A 21,878-nucleotide genomic window follows, 5' to 3' on the forward strand; every position below is an offset into this window, starting at 1 on the left:
CTCTTGGCCACCTGTGATGCTGTGGCCCTGGCCACGAGACTGTGCTGCCCAGAGCCCTTTTTACTCCGCAGTTCCTGCAGTGGTCACAAGCCCTGCCAATGGCTCCTGCAGCTTAAGGTGTGGGTTCAGTAGAGATGAGTTGGGGGATGCCTGAGGTTGTCAAAATAAGCATGACAAGGAAACAGCATTTTCTAGAAGCTTCCAAAAATTATAGTTCTATCTTTCTGCTTTGGGAGTCCAGGGTGGATAGCTTTTTTTTTTCCTGAGCGAGGGTTTCTCTGTGTAGCTTTGTGAGCCATACAGCCCTCGAACTCACAGAGATCCGCCTGCCTCTGCCTCCTGAGTGCTGGAGGAATTAAAGGTGTGCACCATCAATGCCCAGTGTTGGATAGTTTTCTAACCAAACACAAGAATGTGTGCTCCAAGCAGGTTGCCTTTCCTCCTCAGTTACATTGATCAGGTTTTTGTTATTATTATTACTGTTATTATTCAGTTTTTCAAGATAGGGTTTCTCTGTAGTTTTGGAGCCTGTCCTGGAACTCACTCTGTGGACCAGATTGGCCTTGAACTCACAATATCTGCCCACCTCTGCCTCCCAAGTGCTGGGATTAAAGGCATGCACCACCACTGCATTGCTCAGGTTTTGAGTTATATCCTGATCTTAGGAGTGGAGAGATGCTCTAATTCTTGCCTCCTATATTGCCTCATCTGCCACCCTTTTAATAAGAAGCTCCTGGTGAGGTTTCTGAGGGGCCCAAGTGCCAAGACCAGGGCTGGTAAGCGCCCCTCTGCAATCTGAGAAGCCACACAAGAATTGCTTAAGAGCTGTGATCAGCCCTGTGGTTTAACTTTGGCACCTTAGTTTGAGAGTGGATGAATTCAAAGCTCTGTTCCCTACCATGTTAAAGTTCGAGTGAGGTCCAGCAATTGCTCTCCCTCTTTTCCTGTCCTATCTATGCTGTTATCTGCCAAATGCAGCGTCACTACCCAAGGGCCGGCTTCCATCAAACGTTTAACTTTTTTCCCGATTCCTGCAAGGAAAATCAGAATACTGGTATTATTTTTAGATGATAGCTCCCCTGTTTATTACCAGCTAAATGATTTTTAAGTAGAGTTTGCACATACTGGGTTTGTGAATAGATTTATTTTGCAACATGATCAATGAATAGACTATATGTGTTTTGGAAGTCCTGGTTTTGCATTTGGTTCTGCTTCATTCTTTACAACAGAGGCCCCTGATTGCATAATAGACAATCCCATCTCAGAGTCAGATAGTGACTGACAATCTAACTAAAGAGGACTATTTCTTAATGAATGAATTAAGTGAAAGAGGGTTTAGGTCATTGTAGAGATCTGAGAAGCGGTCTCACCTTTTGAGCTTTGAACTCTAGAAAACATCAGAAGGAGAAAGGACGACCTGTCTCAGTGACTCATGACTACATCACTGAGGGCAGGAGTCCTGCGTCTCGTTCACCCTCCTCGTCTGCTGAGATTTCTCGAGAGGTCATTGTGAGAGCCGGAGTGACACAGCAAACACATTTAACTCACCCCAGTTCAGTTTTAGGAGTTTGGGAAAGAAGAAAACACGAAGGGGCGGAGCAGAGCAAGAGAAACCGGCTGCCAGCATAAGTCAAGTTCATCCACTCAAGCCAGGTGAGAGGGAAATCTGAATCCCTGGCCCCCAAGCCTCAAAGCTCCCATGTTTACCGCTATTATATGTATGTGACACATGACAGATACTTGAATGCTCATGAATGAATTAATGAATGCCTATCAGATCGTTAAGTACAATCAAGTCATTGAAACATTTACCATTCATTGTTGTGTTTTCAGTATAATGTCTCGATTCCACTCATGAACATGAACAGAATATGATTTTTCTTTTTTTGAGACAGGGTTTCTCTGTATTTTTTGAAGGCTGTCCTGGAACTTGCTCTGTAGACCAGGCTGGCCTCGAACTCACAGAGATCCACCTGCCTCTGCCTCCCGAGTGCTGGGATTAAAAGCATGCACCACCAACGCCCGGAATATGATTTTTCACTTACAAATTTTTTTTCACAAATCTAAATGCCTTTGAGAGCCGAGTCTCTGCCCTGACGTTGTGGACACTGATCATACCAGCTCTCATTTCTTTCTCCCAGTTTCCATACACCAGAAAGTAGCAATGGATAAAATCTAAACCAACATGTAAAGAGAAGCCTTTTCCTTGCCTGCTGCTTTAGTTTTTCCCCACCAGTCGCCTGGGCTCTGCCGTGTTGTAGTCCCCAAATAACACACAAGATGCTGTATTAATTATGAAGCATGTGGGTGCCTTGTTTGTTTCTTACTGGCTAGCTCTGACTTAAGTATTTAACCCGTCTAAGTATTTCTCTTACCAGACAGACATCTTACTTCTCTGGCGGGCTACATGATGACTCCCTGTGTTTTTCCTACCCAGAGTCCTCCTGGACTCCTAGTCCCACCTATCTTGCTTCCCTATTGGCCAACAGTGTTTTATTGACATATACCCAGGACTTCTGCATCACCAACAGGCTGGGGATAAGGACTGAAGGCAAAGTCCTGTACAGATGCTCAGCTTTGAAAGGAGAGCCAGGTACTCAGTGTCCTGATTTATAAGCTTGGTGTAAATGTGTGCCTGTGGAGAGAGAGCCTGCTAGCATCCCCATGGGAAAACTATCTAAACTGCCCCCAAACTGGCATCAAGGAGTAGTGAAAATATCATCTTTGCCCACGACGAATGGACCAGATTAGAACGTTGACCTCTCATGAACTTCAGGAACTCTCAAAGAAGGCAGGAAGACAGCTGCTGCTCAGGTCAGTGGTCCTGCTCTGGAGTTTTAACCAAAGCAACATCAAGCTCCTTTCTCTGGATGGAAAACAAATTCCTTGCACTACAGATGAGGACACACTCAGCCCCTGGTCATACTTGATCTGCCCCAGCTGTATTCACTCTAATCTATTTTTATTCAATCTTATTTTCATTACTTTAAAACTAAGCAAGGTGTGAGGTGAGGAGATGGCTCAGCAGTTAGGATTACTGGCTGTTCTTCCAGAGAACCTGGGTTCCATTTTCATTACAAATATCTACAATTCCAATTTCAGGGGAACCAATACTCTTTTTTTTCTGGCTTCTGTGGGTGCCAGACCTGCACATGGAGCACAGACAAGATACCCCACCCACACACACACAAAACAGGATTTCTAACAATAACTGTCTGAATGTGCTTCTCTGTCACTAAGAACCTGACTTTGGCATAGCCATGCCCTGTGATGCTCGAGAGGGTGTATGGTACACAGAATACCCGGGTTTCAAACCTCTCTTGAAAATGTCCTGTGGCTCCTACAAAGTACCTAAACATGTCTGAACCTTATTGTAAAAGAGAGGCCATGACCCTACCTCCCAGCAATTGGGAGCACTTTTAATGACCAGATGTCAAGGACACAGGGCATGGCAAATAGCGGTGCCTTGCTTCCCAGTGTCATCTCTGAGTTCCCCGAGCTCTCCAAACACTGAATGCAAGCAGCCTGGTAGCTTACTAACAAGCTGTCTACCTAGCAAAGGGTCAGACATGTTTCTGACACTGGCACAACTAACTGGAAACCACTCTGCAGAGTGACCCAGGCCCACCCGGAGGAAGGAGTTTCCATCTTCCAGGTGGTCCATTGTCTATGTCTTGAAGAACTGCCCAAGAACAAGGGCTCAGTTCCACTATGTCACTCTGTCACTCACTGTCCCACTTTGAAACATAATCTTAGCATTCAGGAAGCAGAGGCAGGAGGATCAGGAGCTCAAGGTCATCCTCAGTTACTGATGAGTTCAAGGCTCTCCTGGGATACTTAAGACACTGTCTCAAAAACCAAACACCAACCAACCAAACAAACAACAAAGCAAGCCACCAATGACAAATAATAAACAATAAAATAATAATAAAGCAAAATCCTAATAATGAAAACAAGATCCCTAAAGCTCCAAACAAACAAGCAAGCAAATACTCAAAACCATCATGACTCCATGTTATTGAATGGGAACTGCTCATAGGCACATGACTTCCAGCTGGAGGCGCTGTTTTGGGAAGTTGTGAAAACTGTGACGAAGAGCCCAGCTGGCCATCATATGTCACTAGAAGCCAGCGTTGAGTGCTAGTCCCTCTCTGGTTCTGGCCTGTGGTCTCTGCTCCCTGACTGGCCGCTGTGTGTGAAGCTCCACCCCTTGCTCCTGTGGCTTGAGTCAGAATAAGCCGTTGCTCCTTTACTCCGCTAATTGCTTCTGTCGGATGTTCGTCATAGCAATGAGACTGCTGCAGCTTAATGTTCTTGTTAGGGTCCACTGGCCTCCTCAGTCACACCAGCAGCCGCTCCCCCACGCCACACTCTCCAGTGTGGACCACAATATCGTCCTCCTTCTCTGAGCTTTTTCTCACGGGCGCGGGTGGGGGCGGGGGTGGCACTGTGCTTAGAATGACCTCTTTCCAGCGGTCACACCTCTCATTCCTTCCCCTGAGTGTTCTCTGTGCGCCAGATCCCAAAGGCCAAGTGTCAATGTTCCTCCAAGACAGCTTCATCCTCTCCCTCACCCTCTGGTCTCTGGGTTCAGCAGGGCCAGGGGTACCACACGTTCTGTAGGCACCAGAGGCTGCAGTGCTCATCTGTAGATACCAGGCCTGGTGAGAGCTCTTCCTGTGGTAGAATTCTTTTAAAGTTGTTTAAATATAACATCTTCCCATTGACAATGGACATGTGCAATTTCCCATGTACTACCAGTTTTATGAAACTGAACAGAAAGTTCATTATCAAGCTGATGGGGCTCTAGAAAGCAAAATGTGAAGAGTGCTAGCTGATTCAAACCTGGGTCCTGACACCTTTCTGTAGGGTCCTGACACCTTTCTGTAGGGTCCTGGCACCTTTCTGTAGGGTCCTGGCACCTTTCTGTAGGGTCCTGGCACCTTTCTGTAGGGTCCTGGCACCTTTCTGTAGGGTCCTGACACCTTTCTGTAGTGCCCTGGCACCTTTCTGTAGGGTCCTGACACCTTTCTGTAGGGTCCTGACACCTTTCTGTAGGGTCCTGACACCTTTCTGTAGGGTCCTGGCACCTTTCTGTAGGGTCCTGACACCTTTCTGTAGGGTCCTGACACCTTTCTGTAGGGTCCTGGCACCTTTCTGTAGGGTCCTGACACCTTTCTGTAGGGTCCTGGCACCTTTCTGTAGGGTCCTGACACCTTTCTGTAGGGTCCTGACACCTTTCTGTAGGGTCCTGACACCTTTATGTAGGGCCCTGGCACCTTTCTGTAGGGTCCTGACACCTTTCTGTAGGGTCCTGACACCTTTCTGTAGGGTCCTGGTACCTTTCTGTAGGGCCCTGGCACCTTTCTGTAGGGCCCTGGCACCTTTCTGTAGGGTCCTGACACCTTTCTGTAGGGTCCTGGCACCTTTCTGTAGGGTCCTGACACCTTTCTGTAGGGTCCTGACACCTTTCTGTAGGGTCCTGACACCTTTCTGTAGGGTCCTGCCACCTTTCTGTAGAGGTTCCCATTCTATGTTCGGCTGTCATCCCAGGATGAAATCATGAATACAATAATTTCAGGATTCTAAGTGGAAACTTCCTGTTTTTGAATTTTTCAAATGGCTTTTGAAGATTACATCTTGACTCTTGAACTGGACCCTTGCATTCCTTACTGCCACTGGTATTTCTGTGGGCTGTGACATTGGTATAAACAATAGTGCCTTATTTGGAGAATTGAACATGACACTTGGGCAGCTTGGTACTGTAGTCAAGTTCTGATCTCACTCGGGATCTTGGAAGGACAGTTTTGGGATTGGACATTGCTCCTGTTCATATCTAAGTCACATACTGATCTTTCTCTTCCTAAATCCTCCAGAACTAAAACAGCCCTGGGGATAGCTACACTGTGTAGCTTTACTTGGGAAAAGGGTAGTCCCAGAAAAGACGCTCCTTGCTCCCCCCTATGTCTTCTGGGAATTTGGGGGCCTTGAGGTGACAAGGCAGGAGCCGTGGAATGACTCAGGAGAGCCATGTTATCCTCAGGTGGCTACTCCTAGTAACCATTGGGTGACCCCTAGTCTTTACCATCTACTGCTGAATAGTTTGTGACTAGGCTGTGGAAAAGCTGGATGTCACCTGCTTGAAGGCTGACCAGCCTCTAAACTCTTTACCCTCGTGTAGACAGAGCCTGGGTCTCAGAGCTGAATCCATGGAAGGCTGGATGAGCGAGCAGCCCAGCAGGATGGGCCTACTTGCTCTGTGGTTCCCAGGGCACAGGAGAGCCATATAGAGGAGCCTCACTCTGCTGTCTCATCTTCACTGAGCAAAATAAACCTAGGGAGGCAGTCCATGTTTTCAAGTCTACAGAAGTGGTTCTCAGTGACTTCTGGACCAACAACCTCAGCCTCACTGGGGACTGAGGGATGGCATCCAAGCTCTCAGGGGGGCCATTGATGGCCTTTCCTCAGGACCCTGCAGGATGGCGCCCACAAGATGGCACACACAGGATGGCGCACAAGCTCTCAGGGGACCCTTGATGGCCTTTCCTCAGGACCCTGCAGGATGGCGCCCTCAAGATGGCGCCCACACTATCAGGGAACCTTTGATGACTAGCAGGACCTTTGATGACTAGCACTGGTTTAATGATTCTGTGTGTTCTGTGGTACACCAATGACCAATGGCTGGGACAGGCATGTGTACAACTGCAGATAGTCACACCTGTGCTGTGCTCCACCATCGAACTAGAGATGGTCTCCAGATATCAGTTTGTCTGGTTTTTGTGATCATCACTGTAAATGTTCTTAGGACTCCAAATTGGGAGGGGGGAGGCTAGGCTTCTGAGTGGTATTGTGGGGATGGCTTTCCAAGCATTAGGAGAAAAAAAACCTCCTGTTCACAAAGGGGTTCGCATGAGAATATTTTGGCTGTTTCCAGTTAGGACCAAATGGAAACCATCTGGCCTCATCACGCAGGAGTGCGGCACAATCAGCTCATCTCAGCCCCTTTTGAAACAGGTAGAGTCCTACCAAAGACCAGATTCTCTCCCCCAACCCCCATGACTGTTAAGCAGTTGTCCAATGTAGCCACTATGTAGCCCTGGCTAGCCTACAACTCTCTAGGCAGATCAGGCTGGAGTTGGATTCTTATGGCTCCACCTCCCTCTGGCTCATGAGGCATGTGCCATCATGCCCTGCCTTTGAGAAGGTATTTTGAAGTTTTGTTATGACTGAAAATACAAACATATATATAATAGATGAAAATTGTTCGACTGAGTTCAGGCTGAGGACACTAATGGCTTCAATTGTTTCCTGGGTCAAATCCAAGCCTTTGTCTTGGCTTGCAGGTCCCTTGATGTGATCCATTCCCTCAGGATGGCCAGCCTCACGCATCCCCTTGTCTTGGCCAGACTTGTAGGCTCCTGGATGGTACTGGGATGGTCTCTCCTACTTAAGTCCTTCCTCGCCTACATTCTTTCTTGGTCCCACCCTAGGTCAGCTTGTCCACAAGCTTTGTCTCCAATCCCAGCACTGGAGCAGAGAACACACTAAGGGCCATTTCTTTGGACTTGGAAACGCTGACTGCCTTCCCTATCAGGACTACCCATGGCAGCCAGTGCAGCAGGGCCTGATAGGCTTTCTTGCTTCATGTTTGCCTCTCTTTCCTCCCTCTCCCTTCTCCTTCTTCCCCCAGGGTCTCATATAGCACAGGTTTGCCTCAAACTTTGCTTTATAGCTGAGGGTAACCTTGAATTCCTTATCATCCTCCTTCTGTACCCCAGCCAACGAGGGCATGCATGCACCCTGCTTTACATTTTCATGTGGCTTTTGGACCACAAGACTTTGTAATTTTCTAATGTAGCAGTATTTCCCAGAGAAGATTCAAGGATAATTCAAAGGCAGAGAAAAAAAAAAAAAGACCACACAAGAACAGATTCAAATTGAAGAAGAAAGCCCAAGGGGATTAGGTTTCACTCAAACAGCTGGTTGTCTCCCCCACAAATGCAAACTACAGACCACCAGACTCAAAACACAGCAGCACCTCCCCGAGCTTCAAACCCAGCAGAACTGCTGCACTGGGTGCTTAGAACTTTAGTGTGTTTAGTGCCTGCACAGGAGTCTGCGGGGCTGAGTCTGCCCTTTGCAGAGTGGGATGCTGAGAGCCAGGCAGGGTAGGAGTGCCAGGAGCAGGGTCTGGGGATGCAGTGACACTGGGAACTTTAGCCCCCCCCCCACGGAAGGCTCTCCGGGGTAGAATTCGTAGAATTCAGTGTTTTCTCTTTCTGTCTCCCTCCCCCTTTCCTCCTCCTCCCTTGCCACTCCTTGTAGCTCTCTTTCTGCCCCTCCCCATCTCTCTCTAAGCCCCTTCACCGTCACCCTGGTTCTAACTCTGAGTAACCGGACTTCTGAGGCCTTGCTGGCAGCTCCTGGGAGAATTGTTCCAAACCGTGTGCTTCCGGAATGTTGACTGTGTCCATAGTGAATCTCTCTGGCAGACATGGGGAAACTGCGCATGGGTGGTTTGTGTGCGGTCACAAGACATTGGATCTCCTTTTTCTCCATCTGACTTTAAGTCTTTGTTTGGGATAATTATGCACGAGGGATACACAGGGAGTGAGCTAGAACGTGAAGGGAGTGGAAGGAATAATTAAAAGGACAACAAAAATACCTCTTTTCCCCCTTTCCCTCTGTGAGGTCCTTTTCACTGTTGCAGCTTCGGAAGATTTCACAATCTGGCTCAAAGCTGAGCTTCCTCCCAGGCACACTGGTTTAAAAGAAAAAAAAAACAGGGTCAGAGTCAAGGAGGAGGTTTTCGGCATACTTTGGTATTGGTGATTGATTGCTGTCATTTTATGGACACCTTGTGCAAGGCCATTTCTCTTGGGAGAGAGTTAGCTGAACACCGTCAGAATGGCTCCAGTTCTGTCGTCTGTAGTTCCCTGCTGCAAGGCTACAGGCTAACGTGTAGCTCAGTAGAGCCCAGTAGAGCTCCCAGAGTCATCCTGCAGTTGGTTGACACCCTCACGCCACAGCTGCTTCCTGTAAACGCGGCTGCTCCACCTTCCTGGGATTACCATGAACGGTCAGGGAGGAACACATTTGGCTGGTGTGCAAGAACTGTGTAGGAGCAGGGCGGTGGCGGCGCATGCCTTTAAAGCCTGCACCCAGGAAGCAGAGGCAGGAGAATTGCTGAGTTCAAGGTCAGTCTATAGAGTGAGTTCCAGGACAGCCAAAGCTACACAGAGAAACCCTGTCTTGAGAAACAAAACAAAACACCCCAAAACAACAACAGCTGAAAAACAAAAATAACCCCCCTCCCTGCAAAACCTGTGTATGTTGAGGCTAGGGATGCAGCTCGGTCTTTAGAGGGCTTACCTCAGCATCATACACAGCACCACTCTAGAGCCCTGCTAGGTCCTTCTTCCCTAGTCCCTGCACCCACATGCAATTGGAATGGTGCAATGCAGAATCCGACCTGCCTGCTACCTCCCTACTCTCGCCCTAGCCTCACTTAGGAAGGTGGCTCCTGTGTAGGACAGCAGGTCCCCAGCATGTCTCCTCCTCCCTGAGTCTGTGTGCCACACAGATGGAGGACTCTTTATCCTACTCAGCCCCGTTCGTTCTAAGCTGCAGGTTCCATCACCTTCTGCCCCTGTGGTGTGTACAGGGACTGGTGATCCTGGCACAAAGACCCTAAGGTTTAGGTGTTCCCTTGGCCTCCTTCATTGAGCTCCTTTCTTCCAGGGAGTATGGCAGAGAATGACAGAGGGGAGATCTGGATGTCCTGCTCTAGCCACTCCATGATCAGACACAAGCATGTATAAACACGCACTCACAGACATGCAACACACACACACACACACACACACACACACACACACCATGTACCCACCCTTACACTCAAAGAAGGCCAGCAAGCACCTGATTCTTTATTTACAATCCTATTCTCTCCTCCTCTTTTCACTACTAAACCACACCCCTTTTCTTGTTTCCACATCAATTATTTCTTTAAAAAATTCTGTCTGCCTCTGTCTCTGTTTCTCTCTGTGTCTCTTTCTGTCTCTCTTCCTTCCTCCCCCCCTCTCTCTGTGTGTGTGTGTGTGTGTGTGTGTGTGTGTGTGGCCTCTGTCTCTGTTTCTCTCTGTGTCTCTTTCTGTCTCTCTTCCTTCCTCCCCCCTCTCTGTGTGTGTGTGTGTGTGTGTGTGTGTGTGTGTGTAGGGACAGGGGTGCAGATGCACTCACTTATGTGGGCACATATGGAGGTAGCAGTCTGCATTAGTATCTTTCTCTGTCACTCTACACGATTTTTTGAGATAGGGTTTCTCCCTGAACATGTGTCTTACAGTTCCAGCTCGACTGGCTGGCCAGAAAGCCCCTGGGACCCAAATAGCCTCCACCTCCACAACCATGGGGTTATAGTGTACACTATCATGCCTGGCTTCTACATGAGTGTTAAGGATCTGAACTCAGGTTCTTATACTTGCTTTTACAGCAAGAACTTTACTGAGCCATCTCCCTAGCCCCCAATGGTCTCTATCAATTATAAAATGTATATATTTATTTCAGTATTTCATCTTGTAAATATTGACACCATCTAGATGCATGCACACCTATGCACAAGCATACAGTGTTCTCAGACTCCCCTCAAGGGCAGAGTGCTTTGCTTTCTTTACGTTTACTTATTTTTATTCATTTAGGGCGGTAGATACTGTGTGTGTGTGTGTGTGTGTGTGTGTGTGTGTGTGTAAGCATGCACATGGTAAAGTCAGAGGACAATTGAGAGTTGGTTCTCTCCTCCCATCGTGTGGGTCCTGGGGATTAAACTGGGTCACCAGGCTTGGGAACAAGAGCATTTCCTGAGAATGCTCTGCTCTGTTCTGTGCAATGATGTATTCCAAACATCCAGGAGTACTGGGGACACATTGAGGCTTGCACATGAACACAATGGAGAAAGGAAGGTGAATAGTTTTTAAGATTATGGGGGGGCTGGAGAGATGGCTCTGAGGTTAGGAGCACTGGCTGATCCTCCAAAGGACCCAGTTCAATTCCCAGTGCCCACATAGCAGCTCACCCATCTGTAACTCCAGATTCAGGGAACCTGACACCCTCACACAGACACACATGTAGGCAAAACACCATTGTGCATAAAATAAATATAAATCATTTTAAAAAAGAGTTGTATTGTAGTTCTAGCTGAGAGGTGGTGGCACACATCTTTAATCCCAGCCCTGGGTAGGCAATGGCAGGTGGATCTCTGTGAGTTCAAGGCCAGCCTGGTCTACAGAGTGAGTTACAGTATAGTCAGGACTATTACATAGAAAAACCCTGCCCCCCCCACAAGGAAAAAATTATGTTTACATGTTGTAACAACTAAGAGACTAAACTTGCCACTGTGCCTGAGCCTGACAGGAAGACATTGTTATGGGGTGGAGGGTGGGAGAGGCTCACAGAACAGGAGACTAAGTGCTCAGGCCTCTCAAAGAAATCTCTAAACATTTTTTGCTGGGTTGGGGAGCACTTGATTAACATGTACCCAGCCCTGGGGTTCCGGTCTCAGCACACATGTGTGCATACACAAACACACACATTCACTCATGACTACCTAAATGAGTACTGAAAGCTTATTACACTGCAAGGTACACTCTACTTACTTATTTATTTATTTGTTGTTTTTCCAAGACAGGGTTTCTCTGTGTAGTTTTGGCTGTCCTGGACATAGCTTTGTAGACCAGGCTGGCCTCAGACTCACAGAGATCCACCTGCCTCTGCCTCCTAAGCAGTGGGATTAAAGGCGTGCGCCACCACTGCCCTGCATAGCTATTTTTTAAAATCACATTTTATTTATTTGTTTAATGTCTGTGTGTGCGTGTCGCATAGGTCAGAGAACCACTTGCGGGTCTCTTTCCACCATGTTCCAGGCTCTGCCGCAGCTGCCATCACTGCCTGGCCACCTCGCTGGCCCCTAACACTTTTAATATTAAATTGCAATTTCCCCCTAGGAGAAACTACCCAAGGCAGCTGGAGTCGGGATCCCCACGTCGCCACCTTGCATCCTGGGGTTCTTTTCCCTATCCACCTGCCATCTGCCACACACCACCCTCGAGACATCGCTTTTACATTACAATGTTGCAAGACAACCCCCCCCCCCCCCCAGCTATTCTGAGCCCACAGCTACAGTAGATGGTGGCTCTTTACAAAAGCAGGTAAAAGCACTGCATGCAGAGACATGCAGGATGCCAAGTCGTGTTCCCTGGTTTCTTTGGTGCTCCGAAAGGCTTGGCTCAACAGTGATCTGGGTGATTCTGGTCCCATGAAAGTCCCTAAGGAGGTGACAGCTGTTGTCAGCTACAGGTTCTTTGCATTATTCTCCCCCCCAAACTGCCTTTTCTCAGCTCCCCATGCCCACTTTCTTCCCCAGGAATAGAACAACCGAGTTTCCCACAGTGACAGAGTTTCTTCTGCCAGGAAACGTCAGCCTGCTGTAATGGTGAGGGTGACTGATGTCCCTCAAATACATGCCAGTCCTTCCCAAACAAGGAAGGTAATTATCGTAATGCTCATTTTGTAGCTGAAGACCCTGAATTGTGCTCGGAGTCCCACACAGGTATGCACCTGTCTGTGCTATTAGCCATTCCGTACAGACAACCAATTATTAAAAGTAGTCTGCTTTCAAATGTACCATAAGCATGCATTCTTAGGACTCACTTAAATGAAAAGCGGAAATGGTTTATCTGTCCTGCATCTGTCTGCCTGCTGTCTGGGTGAGGACACGTTCTCTTTAGGAATCACATAACCCTGGCACAATACTCCCCACAAGGTAGGCATGTAATGAGTCCTGTCAATCACAGCTCATCATGACCTGGGAACGTAGATTCTGGATGTAGGTATGGGAACCAAAGAGGGCCAGGGCTGCAAACTCAAGGGCTCTTGCTTCCATGGTTTCGTCCCTGAATCTAGCCATCTCTGTAGATAGTTGGGGGGGGTGAGGGTCCCGGTATGTGTGTCATGCATAAATATTCTTTAATCTGTTTGGACTGCGTTTACTAACCTGATGAATCTGATTAACATGGTGTGTTATCTTTCAGTGACTGATCTGATAAGTGACCATAAATTGAATGGTTTAACAGAACACAATGTGGTGGCTCACACCTGCAATCTCTACACTCATATAGCAGAGTCAGGAAGATTAGCACATATTTGAGACCAGCCTGAGCTACATTGTGAGCCCAGGACTATATAGCAAGACTCTGTCTCACATAACTGAAGGAAGTAGACATGGTGGGAGGGATGGGAGGTGGGGAGTGAGGGTGGGGTGAGGTTAGACTTGAAGAGATGCAAACTTTTTTTTTTTTTACTTTTTGAGACAGGGTTTCTCTGTGGCTTTGGAACCTATCTTGCAACTCGTTCTGTAGACCAGACTGGCCTCGAACTCACAGAGATCCACCTGCCTCTGCCTCCCGAGTGCTGGCATCAAAGGTGTGCACCATCACCGCCCGGCTGAGATACAAGCTTTTTGCCTTACTGTTCTGGAAGCTGGAAGTCTGAAGTGGATCCTACAAATGATTGTCAGGACATCTTCAGGCTAGGGCCTCTGAAGGTTCTGGGGAAATGTTTCTGTGCTTTTTCCAGAGATCAGAGACCACCTGCATTCCAGCTCAGAGCCCTTGTGCCTCAGTTTCCATTGCTACGCCTTCTCTCTCCTGCCTGCCTCTTAGGCTAGTCGAGGAGAAAATCTTCACCTCAGGCTCCTGACCTGACATCTGTCATGTGAACACATTCAGTTTCTGAAGGTCAGGACAGAGACACCTTGGGGTGGGGACTGGCATTATTCTGCCTCCCACAACTCCAGAAGGACTCCAGTGAGCACTAAGAAGGTCACTTGCTTACAAAGCAGAGTCTTCCTTCAGCCTAGAAGTGGTGCCCAGTGCTCACCTTGGGGAAGCAGAGGGGGATTCCCAGTGTGTGGTGATGCTAAGGTGGACTGGTCCTTCCCCTCCATCTCTGCATATTCTGCTATGGGTCTGAGGAGGGCCAGAGTCCCAGAACACTGCAAATGATTTCCATCCAGGTGCAGCTCGCTGAGGAAGAGGAAGCAAAGCATTGCTCATTGGCTGTCAGGCCCATTCAATTTAGAACTTAAGATCTTTATCTAACACAACATAACTAGTCATAAATGACATAACACAGCATAGTCAATGAATCATTACAATAAATATGTACCATGCCATGTCACAAAAAGCTGCCTATGCCAGCAGCATAAACCATGCCCTCGGTTAATACTCTTGGTTCTCAAAGTTCACCAAAGGCTTTTTTTCCTGAGAGTAAGAAAAAAAAGGGTGGGGGGTGGGGGGGGGAGGAGTAGGGATGCTGGGGAAAAGCTTAGTATGTGATGTGCTAGGCAAGCAAGCACGAGGACCTATGTTCAGTCTCTAGAACCCATAGAAAAACACTGAGCATTGATTGGGCTCCAGGGATGACTGAGTGGGTAAGGCACTTGCTAAGAAACCAAGAGGACCTGAGTTCAAATCCCCAACACCCATGTAAAAGCCAGGCATACCCACAATCCTGGCATTGGGAGTAGAGACAGTTGGGTCCCTGGAACTTGACGGGTCAGTCTAGCTGAAATGGCAAGTGTCCTGTTTAGTGAGAGACCTTGTCTCAAAAAATAGAGAATCTAAGAGAGGAATACATTTGATACACTCCTCTGACCTCCAAATGTGTATGTGTACCCATATACCATACAAGCAAAATAAAAAGGAATCCGTTTCTAATGGAATTCAGAAAACAACAGCCGTACAGGGCATGCGGTGTGCTTGTGATCCCAGAGTTGGAAGGGGAGAGGGCGGTGCATCCCTGGAGCTCTCTGCCATTCAGCCTACTTGGTGAGCCCCAAGTCAGTGAGAGACCCGATTCCAGAACAAGGTGAGAACACTTGACGAAGTCCACCCCTGGCCTCCACATGCATGCGTGCACACCTACATGAACATACATACTTGCCAGAGAGAGACAAGGGGGGGTGAAAGGGAGGGAAAAGCAAACTAACCACCAGGATGCATTGTGCATTAAACAGAGACAAGGTGAGCAAGGGCGTGGGACAGCTCACCAAATGGCACTCTGGCTGATGACAGAGCCCAGCTTCGGCCCACTCGGAGGTCCCAGGCCACAGTAGCGCAGACTGAGGCCTTGGAGCCTTTGGTTGTTCTCCAGCCCTGAGAAGATACTCTCGAGTTCTTCATTTCCAAACCTGAAAACAAATGACAGAACAAGCCACGCCCCTTTTAAACTATATCACAAGCCAAGGGAAACCCTTTAGCTAGTCACAGCAGGGAAATAAACCATGAAGAGTTAAGAGGTGAGAATGAAAACTGGGTTTAGAGCTGGGTAGTGGTGGCACATGCCTTTAAATCCCATCACTTGGAGGCAGAGGAGCGGGATCTCTGTGGGTTAGAGGCCAGTCTGGTCTACAGAATGAGTTCCAGGACAGCCAGGGATACACAGAGAAACCCTGAAAAAAAAAAAAAGAAACTTGGTCCAGATTGACTTCATTAGCTTGGATCAAGATTTTGGGGAGTCTGATGCTAGGCAATTTATTCTCAGAACATTTAAACACAGTATAATTTGGAAAAAAAAGTTTCCTGAGCAAAGGAAGGTTGATTTGAAGCATCCTTTCCAGAGTGAACATGGAGGTCAGGCTCCATGCTGAGGGAGAACAGGGATGGGCATGAGGATTCAGACATGATGATGCAGCTGGCAGTGGTGGGCGGAGTCTAGGAAGCCCCAGCAGCAGCCAGGAAGGAAGTCCAGCCTCTTATCCCTCCTGTTACACAATAGTTAACTGGCAAAGTGACTCACAAGTATTATTCCACAGCCTCTGGAGAGGACTGGTGACACATAGAGTCAAGGAGCTGGAAGTCAGGGAGCTAACGTAGCATCTGCAAAGAATTTGGAATGTCAAGGTTTGAACTTTAAGATGTTAGAAATGGGTTGGCAGTGACGTTATTGCTTTGAGACCCATTCTTGCTATTTAGTAAGGCTGGATTTGAATTAGAGGAGCTCTTCCTGTTTCTGCCTTCCACGTGCCAATTCACAAGGCCTAGAATTAACTCAAAACTTTTATTAAATTATTAACAAGTCATTGTTAGGCTGGGGCTGGGGCTGGCTAGTTTTTGTTTTGTTTGGTTTTTTTTTTTTTCGGTTTTCTGGTATGGTGAGTTGGTTGGTTAACTTGTTTGTTATTTTGGATTTTTGTTTTTTTGGTTTGTCAACATAACACAAACTAGGGTCATCTGGGAAGAGGGAATGCCAACTGAGAAAAAGGCCTCCATCAGATTGGCCGATAGGCAAGTTTTGGTTAAGGTTTGATTTGGGAGGGTCTATCCCACTGTAGGTGGTAATATCCCTGGGCAGTGGTTCTAGGTTGTATAAAAAGCAAGCTGAGCTGGGAGGGATGGAGTATTCCTTTCATCTCAGCACACTCAGGAGGCAGGGGCAGGTGGATCTCTGAGTTTTGGGGCAGTCTGGTTGACTTATCAAGTTCTAGGTCAGCCAAGGCAATACAAAGAGACCCTGTCCCAAACAACAACAACAACATTGACAGCAACAACGAGAAGCAAGCAAGTCAGTCGGGGCATTATTAGATCATTAGGAAAGTGGAAGGAGAATGCTTCAGTTCCTGAGCTCAGGTTTCAGCTAAGTACCTGCCCTGACTTCCCTCAGTGACAGACTGTAATCTGGGAATTGCTTTTTTTTTTTTAAGATTTATTTGATATGTATACAGTGTTCTGCCTGCATGTATCCCTACAGGTCAGAAGAGGGCACCAGACTACTTGTGAGCCACCATGTGGTTGCTAGGAATTGAACTCAGGACCTCTGGAAGAACGGGCAGTGCTCTTAACCCCTGAGCCATCTCTCCATCCAGCTTTTAGTTTTTATCACAGAAATAGAAACCAAACTAGGACAACAATGCACTCTGTAATCGCATCATTTATAGAGTTGAGGAAGGAGGAATTGGAAGTTCAAGACCAGTGCGGGCTACATTGTGAGACCCTGTCTCAATAATCAAAGCAAACAACAAGAAAACCAAGTGATCAGTGAATGTTGACATTTGAGGTAGGCATGGGAAAGTAATGACAGGAGGGGTCTAGCCTGGGGCACCCACAGCCCACAGGGGAGACAAGAACCTAGTTCTTAAAGGGGACTGTGTCTCTGCAGGTCTACTCTCAGCACAAATCATGTCTCACCTCTGAGCACAAGCCCCCCAAAACTTGACTGAATAAGCAGAGTCCTGGACTCATTCCTCCTAAACCAAGGTCTTCTCATTACAGATCAGAGAGGCTCCCCAACTTCCTCCCATTTGTATAAGCAGTCTGAGTTGCCTGTGGATAGTAACTGAGAGACATCTGGCATCAGGGATCTGATTCGACAGCCAGGGCTCACCTACAGACTCCACCCTGAGAGTTAAGTGTCCTTCAATACTCTTCCCTTATGGTGAGTAGTGCAGGCGTGGGGACCTGTCTCATGAGGCTACAGGAGAATACATAAATGAGTGCATTCTAGCAGTGTGCTTTGCATACCGTAAGGGCTTGAAAACTGCTGGCAGAGTAGCTGAGACCACTCAGCAGGTGAATGTGCTCGCCAGAAAGCCAGATGATCTGAGTCCCACCTCACCCTTAGGAACGTGGAAGGGGAATGTTGAGCCCCGCGCGGGTGTTGTGGTGTTACTACTCTCGGCCCGACTGTCCCCTGGTCTGCTCAAGGGCCAGTTCTCAGAAGCAGTTGCTTTGTTCCTTCCTTGTGACTCAGTGAAGTGAAGACTGGCCTGTCACCTAAGGAGCCATGCTTTCCATTGTTTGGGCATGGAACATGTATGGGGCGTTCAGAGTTTGTACCTTGCACTGCGTATAATGGAGAGCCTGTCTGCTCTGCCACTCCGAAGACTCCTTTGGGTACCAGCATCACCTTGCTTCTATCTTTTTTCTTCTCCTCCTCCTCATTTATTCTTCCCATATGTTACATCCTGACTGTAGTTTGCCCTCTTTTCTCTCCCCCCAGTCCTTCCCCCACCACATCCCTTCTACCCCGGGTCCAATCCTCCTCCTTTCTCTTCAGAAAAGGGCAGGCTTCCCAGGGACAGCAACCAAACATGGCATATCAAGTTACAATAAAACTGGGTCCTTACACTTGTATTAAGGCCGGACAAGGCACTCCAATAGGAAGAGAAGGGTCCCCAAAGCGGGCAAGAATCAGAGACAGCCCTGCTTCTACTGTTAGTAGTACTACAGGAACCCCAAGCTACACAACCATAACAAATGCAGAGAGCATAGGTCAGACCCATACAGGTTCCACAATCGTAGGCTCAGTCTCTGTGAGCCCCTAAGGGCCCTGGTTAGTTGATTCTGTAGGCCATGTTGGTACCTTCCTTATTTATATGTTTTTTTTGGTGTTTGTCGTGGGTTTCTTCTATTGCTGTAATAAAATACCATGGCCAAAGAAAGCAACTTAGGGAGAAAAGGACTCATTTAATCTTAACAGCCTGTAGTCCATCATCCAGGGCAGTTAGTGTAGGAACTAATCCAGAGGCTATGGAGGAACACTGCTTACTGGTTAGTTCCTCTTGGCTTGCTCAACCTGCTTTATTAAACTTGCCCAGGGGTGGCGTCATGCATGATGGGCTGGGCCTTCTCCCATCAATTACTGACCAAGAAAGAGCCCTATAGGCCAGGTGCAAGGAGGCATGTTCTCAGTTAAGATTCTTTCTTCCCAACCGACCCTGTCTTGTGCCAAGTTGACAAAGTAGATTCTTATTTATACCTTCCTTAGCACCCAGGACTGTGTTGTGCACAGGCTCACCTTCAGCAAGCATTTGTTGAAAGAACAAGTGGGACGCTAGCATTTACACAGGAGGAGGACTTGTCTCAATGAGGCCCAGGAACCTGGTCCTCCTTCCCCTACTTCCTCCTGCCATCACCATTGAGGGTCCAGCCTGCCAGCGCCCCACTTTCAGCCTTACTTGCAGTAATCGAGGACCAGGAAATGTAAACTGCTGAACTGCAAAGCTTTCCCGAGTCGCCCCAGAGACCACAGATCCATTTTGCAATTAATGATCTCCAAGGTGGTAATTGGGCAAATGGTCTGCCCCTTCGACTCCAGAAACAAAGCCTAGAAGATTAAAAGATACTTCCGTCAGCCAGGCGGTGGTGGCACACACCTTTAATCCCAGCACTCAGGAGGCAGAGGCAGGCAGATCTCTGTGAGTTCGAGGCCAGCCTGGTCTACAGAGGGAGTTCCAGGACAGCCTCCAAAACAATACAGAGAAACCCTGTCTCAAAAAACAAAACAAAACAAAATACTTCCATCCGGACAACTAAGTTCTCACATATTCCCAAGTAAAGCCTATGAATGACCTCAACATTTTTGCCTCTAAGATGTTTTTTTTCTACATTTTGTAGCATGAAATGTAGAATGAAAATAAAGAGGTTTACTTTTGTTTGTTTGTTTGTTTTTTTCGAGACAGGCTTTCTCTGTGCTGCTTTGGAGCCTATCCTGGAACTCACTCTGTAGACCAGACTGGCCTCGAACTCATAGAGATCTGCCTGCCTCTACCACCCAAGTATTAGGATTATCCCCCCCCCCCGGCGGGGGTTATCCTTTTTAAAAAGAAGATTCATTGAAGAATTCTATGATACACTGCACGTGTTGCGAGCTGATCGTATTTGAACAGTAAGTGCTTCCTTGCTTGTCTTCCGAAGTACCACACAGGTGCCTCAGAAGGCTGTATCACGGAGGGAGTCAGGTGCCTGTTGAGATGATATCTTGGGATAAACCGTAACTTGACTCTACTATCTTTGCTGACATCCTTGCTTCAGCCTCTAGAAGCAGCCTATGGTGCCGACAGCCTCTGCAGACTACAGCAGATGGCAATTTTAAATGATTGATTACTATCTTGTGGCGGAGGGTTGCTTTTCTGCTGTGGCATGGATGTGGAGGTCAGAAAATGACGCTGTGGAGTTGATTCTCTCTCTTAATTTTTGCATAGGTTCTGCGGCTAGAACTCGCTTGCTCATCAAGTGCCATTACCCCAACTGAGCCACCTTGCCAGGCCAGGGTTTGTCAAAAATTTTTTTAAAAAATGTATTAGTGTGTGTGTTGGAGTTGGTTCTCTTTCCCTTCTTTACATAGGTTCTAGGCTATAGGTTTTCTGTACCCCGATAAAAGGTTGTTTCTCTACCAATGCAGTAAGCCAGATGAAGCGGAATTAAAAAGTAAAAGACCAAAGCAAAGAACCTCCCGCTTGATACTTCCGGCCCTCAGAGATCGAAGTGGAGGAAGGGGCTGAGTTAAAGGAGAGTTTAAATACCCTGTAAGTACCGGGATGGGATGGGGGGTGGTGACGTGTTCTCCACAAGCTGGGTTTGTACTCAATTATAACGCTTTAGGCAGGGACTGGGCCGCCGGCAATTTCAGGGGACGAGCGAGCGGAACTGGGCTTTTGGAGGCTTTTCTTTGTTGGAGAGTCTCTGAGGTTGGGCTTGGCGAGAGAGAAATGGGGCTTCCTGGATCGAACTGGAGGTTCCATCCGAACACTAGGGAGTGAGCTCAGGTCATTAAGCTTAAGTAGCAAGTGCTTACCCTGCCGAGCCTTCTCACTGGCCCTGAGACGTTGATTTCTTAATATCCTGTGCCTGCGCTCTCTTTAGTAGAGGGTGTGGTGTGTGACCCCTTTGGCATGAGATAAAAACCATTAGACCTTTGTCGTTAGGCCCAGACATTCTCACTTCCAAGGTCTGCTCAGAAGTGGACTGTGCAAACCACTAGCTGCTATGGAAGCTGCTGCTGGACTGGGCTGTACCTGAGCACCCCCGCAGCATCCGCTCCAGAGTGGAGAGGTCCACAGACAGGTCATTTTTGTGGTAACCAAGGATACCGGTGATGGTTAAATCCCTGCTTAAAAGGAAAGAGCATTTAAAACTTCAAGTTGTGGGCTGGCACGAGGCCACCTTTTTCAATTACAACCAGCAAAGAGCATTCCTTCAGCTTGGAGCAGAAGCCTTGAAGGGGCTTGGGTAGATTGGAAGGCTAAGGGTCTTTTAAGTGACATGTCAGTCAGAGCTAGGATTTCAAATTATCCCATGGCTGCGATTGAAAAGTTGAGCCAAGGCCACGGGGTGGGTACTGCTCTGCATGATGCGAGCCCCCACCCCACCCCAAGAGTGAACTGAGCTTGTTGCACAATGGGCAGACAAAAACCCAGGGCTCCCAGCCCTGAGCCCTAGTTAGGGTTACTATTGCTGTGCCGAAACACCATGGCCAAAAGCAAGTTGGGGAGGGAAGGGTTCATTTGGCTTACACCTCCACATCGTAGTCCATCACTGAAGGAAGTCCCGGCAGGAACCTGGATGGATGCTGCTTCCTGACTTGCTCATCATGGCTTGTTCACCCTGCTTTTCCACAGAACCTGGACCAGCAGCTCAGGGAGGGGCACCTCCCACACTGGGCTGAGCCCTCCCCCCATCAACCACTAATTAAGAAAATACCTTACAGGTTTGCCTACAGCCCCATCTTATGAAGGCCTTTTCTGACTCTAGCCCGTGTAATTTGACATGAAAGTTGCCAGCATACCCTGAGAGAGGCAGTGAGGAGGTAGCTGAGGGTTCCAGAGAGCCACCACGAGCTGAGGGCTCTGAAACCCAAAACTCAGAGCTATACTTCTAGCAGGGGTCGGTGAAGCTTCCGAGCCTCAGGGTAAATCTACAAGGAGCTAAGCCTACAAAAAGTGAAAAGTTAGGACGGCAGAGGAGCTAAGAGTAGAAATGGAGAAGCACGAGGTTGGAGCTGAGGGCAGAAGCAAGAGTCTGAGTGAGCTCAGAGTCCAGATGCTGGAA

The 21,878-nt window shown here is 47.9% G+C and overlaps 1 protein-coding gene across 4 annotated transcripts in view; it reads right to left on the reverse strand.

Annotated features, from left to right (window-relative positions):
• The window catches only part of LOC106022000, a 35,418-nt gene that overhangs the window by 6,158 nt on the left and 7,382 nt on the right, over positions 1–21,878 (reverse strand). For all 4 annotated transcript variants that reach the window (XR_005874812.1, XR_002385042.2, XM_021233369.2 and 1 more), the window contains exons 4-8: positions 19,007–19,155; positions 15,101–15,241; positions 13,930–14,075; positions 8,666–8,761; positions 899–1,031 (exon numbers count right to left, since the gene is read on the reverse strand). Coding sequence is in view for 2 of the 4 variants with exons in the window: in XM_021233369.2 (XP_021089028.1) it covers positions 899–1,031; positions 8,666–8,761; positions 13,930–14,075; positions 15,101–15,241; positions 19,007–19,155 (665 nt within the window). In the remaining 2 variants the exon portion in view is untranslated. The remainder of the gene's footprint in view (positions 1–898; positions 1,032–8,665; positions 8,762–13,929; positions 14,076–15,100; positions 15,242–19,006; positions 19,156–21,878) is intronic.

Source organism: Mesocricetus auratus, unplaced genomic scaffold (genome assembly GCF_017639785.1).
Source record: "Mesocricetus auratus isolate SY011 unplaced genomic scaffold, BCM_Maur_2.0 Super-Scaffold_100691, whole genome shotgun sequence".
NCBI lineage: Eukaryota > Metazoa > Chordata > Mammalia > Rodentia > Cricetidae > Mesocricetus > Mesocricetus auratus.